The sequence below is a fragment of the Strix aluco genome, chromosome 7 (genome assembly GCF_031877795.1).
Source record: "Strix aluco isolate bStrAlu1 chromosome 7, bStrAlu1.hap1, whole genome shotgun sequence".
NCBI lineage: Eukaryota > Metazoa > Chordata > Aves > Strigiformes > Strigidae > Strix > Strix aluco.
The window spans coordinates 8,235,042-8,249,748 of record NC_133937.1 but is presented as its reverse complement, the minus strand read 5'-3'; the positions used below and the strand labels follow the sequence as shown (position 1 = coordinate 8,249,748).

At 43.3% G+C, this 14,707-nt stretch overlaps 1 protein-coding gene across 1 annotated transcript in view; it reads right to left on the bottom strand.

Annotated features, from left to right (window-relative positions):
• Positions 1-8,893, bottom strand: part of ANK3 (ankyrin 3) — a 379,574-nt gene extending 370,681 nt beyond the window's left edge. The window contains exon 1 of the mRNA XM_074830355.1: positions 8,749-8,893. Coding sequence (XP_074686456.1) covers positions 8,749-8,811 — 63 coding nt within the window. The 5' untranslated portion in view covers positions 8,812-8,893. The remainder of the gene's footprint in view (positions 1-8,748) is intronic.
• Between the last annotated feature and the right edge of the window lie 5,814 nt (positions 8,894-14,707).

Genomic DNA, 14,707 nt, shown 5'->3' with positions numbered 1-14,707 from the left:
GTATATCTCATCTTCATATCAAAACTATTGTTGTTTTTCATGATACTTGATCAAACAGCTTCATTTAGGACTTACTGACCCCCTTACCGCTAGTCCCAGACTTTTCCAACCACTAAATCAAATGCAGTTAAACACATCACTATTTTTCATACCCTTTCAGAAAGATACTGTTTCCCGTGAGCTTCCCTAGTATGCAGGATTAGCTCCTACATGAGGATGACTGGAAAAGCGTATTATTCTTCAGACTTGTCACATTGTTTCTGAATGCATTTAGCTTGCTACCTCTGACACCTGAGTTTTAAACAATACAGTGCTTATTTAAGAAACACTGCATCACAGAAATCAGAGGAAAGTCTCAATGTATTTACACAACATTTTCTGCAGCAATGAAACCAGGTAGCAAAGCACCTGCCCTGCTCCCCTACCACTCCCTGCCACAACACTGCTACAGTCCATCTCTCCCCAACTACAGCAACAAAACACTTTTCAAAACTGCACTGTAAGCCACATCACCAAAATGACTAAAGGCTGAAGTTTAACCTGTATCAATATAAGGAAAAGCAATAACTTCAAGAACAAGAGTACCTTACTGAATTAAAGTCATTTCACAAAGTTGTATCAGAGGGAAGGACAACAGTAAATAGACATGTTTTTTAGCAAATGATTGCAAGCATCACCAGAGCACAGTAGATTTGACACACCGGGGGGGGGGGGGGGGGGATAAAAAAAAGAAAAGAAAAAACAATAAACAACAAAAAACCAGAAAAGATTAAGTTCCCTGTTGTGTTACGCTGTTGGGAACTAAGGCACTGGAATGAGATGTTGAAGCTACAGGTTGAGTTCCCAACCAAGCATACAACCACCAAATCTAAGACCAAGCAAGACTCAGGTGGAGCCTTGTGAGGTACATATGCTCCTGAATATAAAAGCTGAGCACCTGCACTGGTTGTCGGTGTTCTACATCACAAATTTTTAAGAGGTGAGTTCTTGCCTTTTCCTTATTCACTGTAACTTGTTCCCACCAGAGACTCCTATCCCAGAGTAAGGCTGACCCATGCATTTGCAAAGTCATGGCCTGTGAAATGATTTGCCTTCTCAGACACATACGTATGTGCTCTCTCTACAGTACTTCTTTCAATAGGAGCAAGCAGAATATAGGCATAGAGAGGAATAAAATAGGAAATTGGCTCTGCCATCAGAGATTCAAAACATCGAATCACACCTATAGATCATTCACCTACAAAACGGGGTCATGTCTGTGGCACAAGTCATTACTTGTAAAAATGAATGTCACAGAAGGAGCAAGTCCGCATCCTGAAACATGCTGGACTTGTTCCCATCTTTGTCAGGTTGCAGGTACAGTACCCTAAGAATTTGAGCTGAATTCCCCAAATAAAGTAATGAAAACTTATGAGGCTGTGCAGAAAAAAAAAAATAGAGAGGCAGCTTCTTATTCAACAGTGTGAATGTAATGAGGCAAAGTATGTTGTTACAGAGGCTGAGGTTAAAAAAAAAAGCAAGCTGCCTATGCTTCCACAGTCAGAGCACAGATCAGCTGCTCCACATTGTACTAGAAAGGACACTGAAAGCAAGAACTTTAGACATGTTGGTGCAGATTAAAAACCACTTGAAAAGTTTAAGGCCAGATACTCAGAAGCCACGTGGATATTTAACTTTCCCTAATTTAAAGTCCATCAAAACTTAAACACAATTGCTTAGTAGTTATTATGCCTAAAGTCTCCAACAACCTTAAGAGCAAGTCTAGGTGCATGTAATGTTCTCAGGTGAAGTGGTTTCAGAGGCTGTTAAGAGTATCTTCCATCTTTGCCTTCTTTTACCTTACCACTTACCACACCTTGAAGGCCACTTGCTCCACAGTTCTGGGTGCTATATGTACCAGTTTATGTACCTCAGATATTACACAAAGGAGTCATATGAGTAGAGATATGGGGCAATAACATAATTGCTGTGCCTTAAATCTAAACTCTGGTGAGAGGTAGTCACTTACAGAAATGGCCTACAGTATCTACAAAACCAAAGAAAACCACAACCACCACTAAAATAAAACACATCGTGTAGTTTCTCTTTTAAAATACATTCTAGAACTCATACTGAGACCCCTCATTTTTTAAATTTTTAAAGGTAGTCAGTAAAATGTTTTCCTTTACAGAATAGCACTGAGGTCACTGGAGGGTAAGAAAGAATTTTAAGATTTGAAAAAGTTACCAAATTTATTCATTCCTATAGTTTTTCCTTCAAAGCTTATGAAGTCACTACTGCTCTTTCTGTTTTTGCCAAGTTAATTAACCTCTCCCTTAACACCCATCATATGATTATTACTATATGTTACTACTGTTACTTTCTAATATTATTGAATACTTCTACCTATAATTGAATGACTCTTCTTTAGAAGTCTTTTTTCTTTCCCTGAATGCAGTATTGATTGTTAGAACAGAAGGCCAGCTGACTCACCTTTTATGTTAAGTTTTTAGAGTTTTATTATGCCCCAAAGATATAATTTAAAGAGCATACTAGAGTCACTTGGCCTTGTATACTTCCCCCTCCCCATTCACAAGATCCATTCTCTACCTCCTCATCCAACCGCCTCAACAAACTTTACACATCAATCCCCAAAACACCTCCATGAATGTTTCTGTACTGCAGGACTGACTCTAAGCAGTCTGCCTCTTGGGATTTCTCCACAGCGCAAACAGTAAGCTCCAAAATAAGGGGAAAGAAGAAGAAACAAGGAAAATTCTAATGACTCAAATTAACTGTACTCACTAAGCAACACCTGCAGTTCTGCTGCTTACCCCACCCACCCACCATGAGCTTTGCTTTCCCATTACAAGAACCTGATTTTTGTGCTTTTAAAATTTATTGTGGCTTCACATATAGACCAGATTCATCTCAGCAAGGAAAGGAAAGGCTAAAACTAATTATCAGTTTTCCAGCTTTGTCAGATCTAGTCTCTGGTGTGACTGGGAGTTCTTTGCATAGTAAATCCAGCAATTTCAAGATGAATTTTCTTTGACCCAGTCCTAAAGCTAAACAGGTGTTTTGAGGAAACTGAATCTACACAGAAACTGCTCTGTTGCCTGAGGCTGTACTAAACTATTGGTGACAGAAATGAGTCTGAGATTACAGGGTGGAAAAGAAATTAAATAAAATCTCTCTCCCACATCCTGTGTCCATGGTGGGTGTGTGTGTGTGTCCCCACATGTGAGGACATGAAACTGAGGAGCAGATAATCTTTTAAGAGCGAGACATGCAACAAAAATCTACAGAATAGTAAATTCAGGCAAAGCCAAATAAGTCATTTGCATATAATATTTCTATGAAAATGGAGGTTTCCCAACACAAAGGACTTCAGACTACTAACTTTCAAATTCAGAAGAAAAATAGAGACATTAAAGACATAAAGACATTAGAGCCTGAACATCTTCCTAATGCTAAGTAATTCCTCACCAACTGCATAATCGCCACCCTCAATACAGTAACAGGCAGAAATTCTGACTGCACCAAAAAAAAGGCAGAATAAATTCTGTTGATTATTAGGTCAAGGTGTAATCATTCATAACCTTTCCAATTTCTACTTTTTCTTAGAACAAACCAACTGTCATGGAAACTAGAGAATCCATATTCCTTTCTTTAAAATTATAAAAAACCCAACCACACACACTTAAAATATAGTGCTAGTAACAGCAGCATGCAAAGATCATAAAACTAACTCATATCTGTTCTATGCAAGTTCTCTGAAAATGACTTCTATTAGGATTGCTTTAAAAATGCTTTCCAAAATAGATGCTATATCACAGAGGTTTTGAAAACTAAAATCAAGTCTCTATGAAGACTGGGTAAGAAACAAGCTCTCATATGACATGGATATGCTATCAACTATTCTGTCATTGCAGAATGTTACTTTAGTTTCTCCTACTAAAAGGAGCTGTCATCACAACCTGTTTAAAATAATACGGATCAGTGCAGAAGCTTAGCCAGTTCTTGCTTTAGCACTAGCAGACAGGGTGGATGGGAAGGTTTCAGCCCACAAATGCTCCCGACTACATCTACACAGAACTCCTTTCATTAGTTCATAACATTTTCTAAGTCATTATCAGACAGAATTGATAACAACTACTGATAAAGTCATGATGCATACATCAGGTATTATATGGAAACTTTGAGTAATTTCTCATTTGAGGGGCACCAACCTAAGCATGCCCTTGAAGAGTAACTTTCTGAATTTTAACAGGAGATTGAAGAAAATATGCTACATTTTTCTCTTCAACAAGACAGTGGGACCTGAAGTCTTAGATGGATTTAATAGAAGAAATTACAATATAATTAAGTAGCTAATACTAAATTCATTTTTGTGGGATGTCACAGAAAGGAAGGAAGAGTAGCCACTACTCCAGTCCTAAACAGGATGGATTTTCCTCAAGACTCTACCAAAACTAAGCAAGAGTGTAAGAGTACACAATCATCACGTGAACAACAAGGTAATGACTGACACAAGCATTCCTCAGAATGTCACCATCACACTAATCAACATTTTAATAAAGCAGTTTTCTTTGCTGTCCTCTTCATCCTCCTTACCCATTATTCTCAACCTGTAACATACCCTTTCTACATAGTCATACCGCATCCCAACAGCAAGATTGGCAGAAACATACAGTGCAAGCAACTAGTATTTGCTATGTATTTTATGTGAATGCTAATGTAATTCAACAGCTGAGACCAAGAGATACTAGCACCAGCCAGCATGCAGTACATGCAAGTTATCAAAAGAGTAGCAAAGTTCTGGCATTTCTTAACTACTGAAGACAAGAGCAACAGTTTGGAGTTCCTTCTTTTCCCCTCCTCCCTAGATTAAAACAAGTGAAAGCAATATTTTATTTCCAATTTTGGCCTAATTTCTCAATTTTTTCAGGGAACTAAGGAATGGAATCCAAGTACATTTTATCACATTAAAGAAAAAAATGTTTAAGACATTTTGGAGGGTTTGTTTCAGAAAATTCAAACTTCAAAACTCTCATTTTCCTCCTTGGACATGTCAGCATCATAAATACCTATTTAACATTATGCATTTCAGAATTCAAGCATAAAACCCACAGAAATTTTTTATATTACCCTCATGCCCCATGGTTCTATGCCACTCTCTGCTTCTCAGGAAAAAACTAACAAATGCCACAAGCTGTTTAAAAAAAAAAGGCTTCCTCGGGCCAAGTTGTTGTCAAACTCCCTCAAAGAGCTAATGAAACTTTGCCCGATTAAAGATTGCAAAACCATGCTTTTCCCAGAACTAATGCAACATGCCAGGTCTTATTTTGGCATTCTGAGAGCCATGCCAACAGGCGTACCATTGCCAACAGCTTATCATGAAACCTAATGTATACGTGAAATATTCATACTTCAGACAACAGAGTGGCAAAAATAACTTTTAATGGGTAATCAACCACTGGATTAGTACGTCAACAGTTTTTACATGGTGTCAAGAGCACTGAATTTTCAGAAACATAGTATGTTGAACAGAACTTTGGAGTGGAGAAAAAAAGCAAAGTTAAACTGATAAAAATGTGTGATAAAACCAGAAGAGACAGCAGTGGCAGGAACTTGCCTGTATTGAACATTTGTCTAGAATTGAGACTCGGGTAGTCTGATCTGTGTATTACACAGCCAGGGAGTTTGGGGGCTTAGTGGGGAATTGTTTGGTTTTTTAACTGCAGAAGTTTTCAACGACTGAATAAAATTTAGGTTTATTATCGTTTTTCAGAGCAGCTATGTTTGCACTTGAGGTTTTACAGATCACAACTGGAAGTTTATTCTGTGAAATAAGTTTTCTACTTAAACAGTAAATTATTTTTGTTATGCGAGAAGAACACAGCTTTCATATTCGAACAGAGTTTGGGTTTTTTCTTCCCCTGCACAACAAGATGACCAACTTAAGTGGCAAAAAAAGTACACAAGTTTCTAATTTCTAAAATTCAAAGTCTGTTCTCCTACAAGTCGTAGACAATGTCAAATATTCAGCACTGTAAATTGACTAGATATAAACACTACAGAAGAAAACACAGCACTGTCAGTGACCTACAAGCATAATTAACTTAGTTTTAGGTGTTGAGTTTTAGTGGTACTCAGTGTTGAGGCTCAGAACTGTCATAGCAAAAGAACTAAAACAAGAAAGTGCGTTCTATTCTTCCTGTTGCTTTTTAAAAATACAAACTTCTGAGCAAAACATTTTAGAATACATTGACATGAAATAAAGAGCAGAGCCATTCTAATAATTAATAGCAAAGTAGTACAGTAATACAAAAATATCTTTAATAGAAAGTTATTTTCTTTACTATGCCATTACAACTTTGACTCCCTCTGCAAAGCTTAGAAGTTATCACAGGAAAAACTGGAAATAGAAATTAAAAAAGGAAAATATTTATTCACACATAATTATTCACATGAATTTGCACATCACTGCATTATAACAAATAGATCTCATTATCTTATAAAAAAAGCAGCACATGGCCAATAAATTAGTATCCAGAAAAGATGGGAGAGGTGACAATTTTTTCAGTAACAAAAATCCCCAACTTTATCCTCTGGCAAGTATCATCAGAACAATAGCACATGATAGTACAGTATCATTTTGTAACTGAAATCAAGCAATGAGCATTAGCAAATTCCCACGGAAATTATCTAGGACATCAGAGCGAGATTTATGATGGCAGAAAAGATTCTTGTAAAGAACTCACTAAAACCACTGACTGTCTCAAAGCACGTCCCCATTTCCAACACAGGGCATTAATAGTGTCTCAAGGTCTGAGTATCTTACACACCTATCATCCTTTGAGGGGGAAAAAAAAATTAATCAACGCATCACACAAAAATACACCCTAAACGTTTAGAGCCTGACCTAACAGTCTTCTCAAAACAATGGGAAATCTGCTGCCCTTGATGGTCTGAAAGATCAGAGTCCAGAGTACAAAGCTGAGTCCCCAACAGTCCTGAGGCTACTCGAAGCCCAAGATGTAACATGCACAGTTTCGAGACTGGGAACAGTCATCTCCTGTAAGGACTGTGCTTCAACACTTTCAACATAGCGCAGGTCACAACCTTTTAGAGTACATTTGAAAGCTGCCCACTTTGTGAATACAAAGGAGGCCACATTTTACCTGTTTATCCTTAAGCCAACTATTCAAAGAGGAAACAAAAATGCCTGGAGTGGCGACACCACAGTAAGAAGTGCCATCTTCACATCCTAGGAGCTCTCCTTCGAACACAGGCCTCATGAAATGAAGTCATGGGCAGGGGGAACAGCAGCTTGCTGAGCCAGAACTTAGAGGACGTGACTGCCAGAGCAGTGCTTTACTTCCAGTTGATCAGTCCTCTTGGGGCATTAATTTACATTCCAGTTTAAAGCACGAACACTGGACAGATTTGAGGAAGAAACATGAGAAACGATAGCACTCTACAATGAAAGAGATAACTGGACAGAGAAAATGGGATATTAAGTGTTTCAAGTAGCTGCAAAAGTGGCGTTAAAAGCAGGGAGGTTTAATGATTCAAAAGATACCAACTTCACCAAAAAAATGAACAAAGGATAAAGCTTACTCACCCTTGATTAATTATAGCTTTGATCTTAGAGTTTTCAGTTTTAGTTTCAGGAAGTTTGGGCATACAGCCCACCCTCAAAAAAAAAAAAGCTGTAATTCACATTTATCACACTTTCCCAATGCCTTAAAACTTACTGGGAGAAGTGTCATTTTGCTGGTCAGACATTGTGTAACAGGCCCAAATGCGCTCTTTTTTTGCCCTGAGAACAGAGGTCTTCACAGTTAAAATTGATTATGCCATTTGTTTTCTGCGGGAAGAATGTCGGACCAGTCCGCTCACTCGTGACACAAGGCAGCATTTGTTAGAGCAACAAACAGAACGCGATCACATCGAACACCTAAGGGACACACAGCACGGCAGCAAAGCTCCTTCACCTGACCCTGTGGCCTCGGCTAACCACTGTGGAGGAGGAAGGATTGGGGAGAAAAACAACTCCCGGCCGTGGACATCCCTTTGATGCCCCCCAAGTGACAGGGTGTGGGCCAGCCACCACCTTCCCCCGCCGCGACCCGCCGGCCTGGGTTGGCTGCCGGGTACCGGGCGAGGATGGGGGAGACTCCAGCCCCCGAGCACATCACCATTTCGTGACCGAGGTGCGAAGCAGCCGGCCAGGCAACCAACGCACATGCAATCCGCTGACTCGTTGCCAGCGTTAACGCGGGCTCACGCTGCTTTTTTAAAAGATGTTTTTGCCATTTATTCCCCCTGGAGACTTGGAGCAGCGCGACCCTCCCGCCCGGAGCCGGGCGAAGAAGGATGCCGGGCCCGGGGCACCCCTTCGCGGCCGCGACCAGCCTTCGCACCTCGGGGAGGGGGGTGCCGAGCCGGCCGCTCCCCTCCCTCCCTCCCCCCCCCTCCTCGCTGCCCCGGGGCCGGCGCTGACAGGCGGCGACCGTTAACGGCCGCGGCAGCGCGAGCCGTCCCCCGCCCGGTGCGCGCGCGCCCCGCCACACCAGCCGCCCGGGGCCGCCCGTCGGTGTCGCCGCTGGCAGCGCGGCGGGCGCTGGCCCCGCTCCGCCCGGGAGCGGCGAGGAGGAGGAGGAGGGAGGAAAAGGGATCGAAGAACAGAAGGAGCCGCCGGTACCGGCGCCGCTGCCCTCACCCCGCCCGACGGCAGCGGTGCAGGCGCTGCGCGCTCACCTGGTCTCTGCCGCCCCGTCCCGCGGGACGGGAGGAGGAGGAGGAGGCGGCGGCGGAGGCCATGTTGAGCGCTCCCAGGCACCTCTCCTCACCTCGCCCAGCGCGGGGGCAGAGCCGTCCCGGGCTCACCCCCACCAGCGGGCGGGCCTGCCCCTCACCGCCGCCCCCTCAGGTGGTGCCGAGCCCGGCCGGTGCCTCTCCTCCCACGGCGGGCAGGGCAGGGCAGGGCAGGGCAGGGCAGGGGCGGGCGGCAGCAGCGCTCGGCTCCCGGCAGCCCGCTCCGGGGGCCGCCGGCGTCCCGTCCCGCCCCGTCCCGCCGCTGGGCAGCGGGGCGCGGCCTGGCGGGGGCGGCCCGCAGCGAGGTCTCCCCCCGCGGGAAAAGCGGGAGGGCGGCTGCTACCGGAGTACTTCGAAGGGCCGGGGAGCACCTGCGCCCCGCCGGAGCCCCCCAGCCGCCACCGGGCCGGCCGCACCTGCACCGCGGCTCCCTGGAAGCGGCAGGTGGGGGGCCGCTGCTCCCTTCTGCCGGCAGATCGCTCCGGAGGATGCCGCCGGGGGAGCCCAGCTGAACTTGGTTAAACAAAACTAAGAAGCCAACCCAATCCTCTCGCGCGGCATTAACGAATTCCCTACCACAGTTAAAGGGCTGCCGCTGGATTTCCATAGCCAGTGAGCCCTACGAGTGCAGTATCACAGAATCGTCTAGGTTGGAAAAGACCTTGAAGATCATCCAGTCCAACCATTAGCCTAACATTGACAGTTCCCAACTACACCAGATCCCTCAGCGCTATGTCAACCCGACTCTTAAACACCTCCAGGGATGGGGACTCCACCACCTCCCTGGGCAGCCCATTCCAATGCCTGACTACCCATTCTGTAAAGAAATGCTTCCGTATATCCAGTCTAAACCTTCCCTGGTGCAACTTGAGGCCATTCCCTCTTGTCCTATCACTCATTACTTGGTTGAAGAGACTCATCCCCAGTTCTCTGCAACCTCCTTTCAGGCAGTTGTAGAGGGCGATGAGGTCTCCCCTCAGCCTCCTCTTCTCCAGACTAAACACCCCCAGTTCCCTCAGCCGCTCCTCGTACGACATGTGCTCCAGACCCTTCACTGGCTTCGTTGCCCTTCTCTGGACACGCTCGAGTCATTCAATGTCCTTTTTGTAGTGAGGGATCACAGGACTTGAAACTGTAAACATATTGTAAAAAAAATTAAGATTATTTTAGTTTTGACTTAAATGACTTCATGGTCATGTTACTTTTCCTCCCCTCTCAAAATCCCATTCTGGTGCACCAACCTATTTTCCTGTCTTCATCAGAACTTGATTTACCAGTTAGCAGCAGTTAAACATGACAAATGCTATCAAGCACTAATTTACCTAGAAATATTGCTGATAATGGCTTAATCCAGTTACTGTTTACTACCACGGGCCTTAGTGCTGTAGGTATAATTTACAAAGTGAATACCCAGCTGTATAAACTGACTATAGGTGTTTATACATCTTTGTGATACTTGTGCAACTAACTGCTTGTCACTCTCACTAGAAAGTGTATGCTTTTTTCTTTGTATATAGGGCCAAATAAAAATATTTAACCAAAGACCTTGCCTGTGTCTCATATACAGAAGTTAATTCCCCAGAACGTCTTTACCCCTCTTATTTTGGATGTGACTCATTTCCTCAGCCCACTCAGGTAACCAGAGGAGATGGGAAAAAAAGGATCACAGCCTCCATGTTAGCTAAAAGAAAGCGTGAAGCAGGGTTGGTCACGTCTACCAAGGAGGGGTACTGTCGCTGGCAGTGGCAATTAGCAGCTCTGTGGCTGGGCCACATGCTATTTTTATATAACTCACATACCACACCATCACTGCATACCACCTTCCATCACTCTTTGGGAAGGAAACTATAAAAACTTAAATGGAATTTGCAGATTGTAAAAAAAAATAACACCTTAAAAAGATCATTTTTACTTGAAGTAGCAAGTGTTTTGTAATTCTACTCTCACAATTGATAGGAGGAGGAATTTTTAAACAAATTCAAATGTGATGTGTACACGGAAATCCAGAGTCCATTTCTACAGGCTTACATACCTCATTTGTCTCATCTGGAAGAGTATACCTTCTTTTTGGCAGCTGGAATGATACCCAGAGGGAAGAAAAACTTCTCTTACTTCAGGAGAGGTTTCAGGTCAGACTTCCCTGACAGAGGTTTGGAATTTAAATGTGCTATTGCAGTGCATTTGATCTGATAGAGCATAGTAGCAGGTGGTTGTTGTAAGATGAAAAAGGATAAACAGATAAGGAGCACAGAGAAAACCTGAGGTAATTGGAAAAAAGAGTATTATTTGTTGAAATGAAACAGCTATACCAGCAAACAGATTTTTAGCTAGTGTAATTGTCTGCACCCGAGGAGGGTTGCTAATAGAGTTATATTGCTACAGCTATACTGATAGGGCCTTAAATTTGGACAAACCCCATGGGAATGGAGCTTGAGATTGCCTTGTTCAGCTGGAGGGCTCTGCTAACCAGCACTCCCCATTTACCTGCTCACCTCTATCAGGGCTGGGAGCTGAACTCCAAATGCAGCTCTGAACACACCTCTCCTGCTCTCATACATCCAAACAGCAATTAAAAAGCAGTTTATTGGGTTCTGTCATTTTTCTTCTTGGCTTGTAAGCCCTGTGAAATGCGAAAACTAAAATCAGGAAGCAACCACCTTTTCCTAAGGTTGGTTTTACAGGGGTCGGGAGTGAAAGCTTTGCCCAGCTGAATTTAATGGGTGTTTTGCCAATGACTTCAGTAGAGTCTGGCTTTTTGCCCAGATGCTCTAGAGAAACAAAAGGTGCTTTTTTTTCCCCCACCTGGCTTGGTACATATGCCCTGTTCACCTTTTTTAAATTTAATAATTTAATAATTATAATTATTAAAATAAAACCCTGGTTAGGCATTTCTCTAGAGGTTTGTATATAACCAGCTGTGTGTTCCACAATAAAGGAAGAGGAGCTTTTTGCTTTCTGGCATCCTGTCAAAATGCTAATACAGGGTAAGAGCAGCAGAGGAGTTCTCCATGTTTCTTAATAGTGGGAACTGTCCTGCATAACAAGAGGCATTTAAGAGGTTAAATGCATCACCTGAGCTATGCATTAAAGAGATATCATTCCTCTAATATTATCTTGCTTTCCTAAATGCTACTAAATCTCTCCTGCTGTACTTTTGCATTGACATACTAACAAAATGATCTTTTGTTTTTGATAAATGTTAAAAGAAGCCAATCAATGTTTGTATTTATCTGCTTCTGAGTACAGTGAACGCAACCTATTTTAGATACCCTCATTGGTATTCACAAACCAGCTGACCTTTTTTAATCACATCATTATGTAAAAGACAGAATACACTTTCTCTCTTCCTTACAGTGATGTTATTGCTGAGGAGAATATGATTAATATACGAAAGACAAGGCGATACTGACTCTTGCAGCTGCCCTCTACTCGGCATAGAAGGAATTGTTCAGAGTATTACACTGGGTTCTTAGCCACAAATACAACTGTAATACTATAATCTGAGCTTGGCATTGTAGGTCTGATCCTATATGCCTTGCACAAATAGCACTGCAGTTCAAGCAAGTGGAAGTTTTGGATGCTGAAGAGGTTTTAATATACATGCCTGTTGCCCGTTTATATAAATAAAGTGGTAATTAATGTTGTATTTTCAAGGTAGGCTATATTCCTTTGCTGTTTGAGTTTTCCCTCAGTTTTGCACTTGAATCCATGTTTTGCTGTAAAGGGGAGCGACAGTCCTAGGGAGTCCCACATCTGTCTATCTGCAACTCAGTTGTCAGAAGGCTCACTGCTACTATTCCTTCAAGCAGAACAGTAAATTCCTTCAAACACAAAAGTCAATAGTTATATCACTCATCTCAAGCATTATCATTAGGTACAGCCATGTCTAAAGCAATGATCAACTTGAGATAAGCACTATCCAGTCAGAAAGGAGACATGCTTTATATCCTAAGGATACACAGGCAACAGCAAGAGGGAGGAAAATGCTAGGTAAGTGGAACTGTCAGACTGATATTTGACAAATTAATGCCATGACAGGTCTATCCTTACATATACTCTGACTTATAAGCAAGCTAGCTAGAGCTTACTATTATACAGAGAGGGACAGAGAAAGTGCGCGTGGAGGGTGTGAGCATGGAGCACGTAGCACCTCTGTCGGTGTACATGGAGTTACGCTGTGCACCACTGTGCTGTGAAGTGACAGGGACGAGCTGAAATTGGCACAAGCTGCTTTGGGTCAATACCCACCCCCACAGCCACTGAGCACTCTTAGCACACATGAGGGGCGAAGCAACCTCCACTGTTCTTGAAGGAAACCACTGCACACAGTGGCATTCTCTGTTGCTGTAAGGTGTTAGTACATGGCTGATAGTCCACTGAACATGGAGTCCACGGCAAAATAATTTCCCTGAGATGCTTACCTGTGATTAAGCCAGCACAATTTGTGCACTAAGGCAGCATCACAAGAGCAGACGCGAAGACAGGGGCAGTTATGCTGGGCTTCGAGGGCAACAGCAATCAGGCAGGTCTCAAAGCCATCTGCTTCCTAGGTTTTTTCTAAGGTATCAGAAGAGGCTAAACATGTCATCTCAGGCAGCAGTCGAGGGGACCACCGCCTCGCACAGATCACAGCGTTGTATGCCGCTGACTCGCAGAGCAGTCTCCTGGCATGTGAAACTGAAGTAAGGCTACCAGGCTCCTGGGTAAGAGATAGCTGTTCTCCTTTGACCAGGTTTCCTTCTGGTGCCTCCTGGGCTTCACCACTCAAAACTGATGAGGCAATGGGATATACGGAAAAAGAGATATTCTCAAAGAATTTGAAAATTCAGTGAGCACTCTGAGAATGAACAGTTAAGTGTGCAACAGAAATGACTGTATGAGCATAACTAGGAAATATTTCTGTATATTTAAACTGAAGCTGGTTAAAACTGAAAAAAAAAGAAAATGTCACTTTCAAGAAAATTCAGATCAGTGTATTCAGTACTTTCCAACACAGTATATTTTATATATAAATATAATCTGTATATATTTTAATATAATTTAATTTCTAGTACTAAATGTTCATGATACTGCTACCTCACCCCCCCTGAAGTTAACTAAGGTTACCATATGTCTGGGATTTCCCAGACATGTTTTCTTTTCATCTGAAGGAAAAGGTGGACTTTGGCCACCTTCCTAAGGTCTCTGGGCAAGGATTAGTCCAGCAGAGTCAGCAGCAGTAGCTCGGGCACTGTGCTGGCTACAGAAAGCAACATCCCCCAGCCGTGGAGCACGCACAGCCTGACGGTGCTGCCCGTGCAGAGTCAGGCCGAGGGACACGTCACGCACACTATGCCTGAGCCCTGCAGCCAGCCCACCTGCATTACTGACTGTGGGCTGGCCTGGCTGCCTTGGACTCCTTACACACATAGGGAAGAGTTTCTCTGTGGCTGTGCAGGGGAGAGCATGTTGGACTCTTTTCCCATGAATTGCACAACACGTGAGGCCGTATCCCCATCTGGGATTTTCCAGAGATACAAAAGCCTTGTTCCAGGCTGGTAAGTCTCCAGCAAGTGCTGGGGATACACACTTCAAGGTAAACAGAAACCTGTGAGCATGCGCACTGCACGCTGCAAAAATTCCCCAGGAGGGAGGGGAATGTGGAGGATTTTTACCCCTGAAATGTATGTGTTGGGGGGGAGGCAGCTGGACAAGCTGCCTCTCGCCTTTGCCATGGGCTAGAGAAGAGAAGAATAAAGTGCACCATAAACAGTCCTGCCTGCTGGAATCACTCACCCAAAGAAATGCCTTTAGGGGAGAAGATTTTTGTATACATTTTTGTATACAGCAGCCTGCCCTGCTTACATTTAAGAGGAGCAGTGAAGCTGTCCTTCAGGGATGATGTAAACTTGTGCAATGAAGT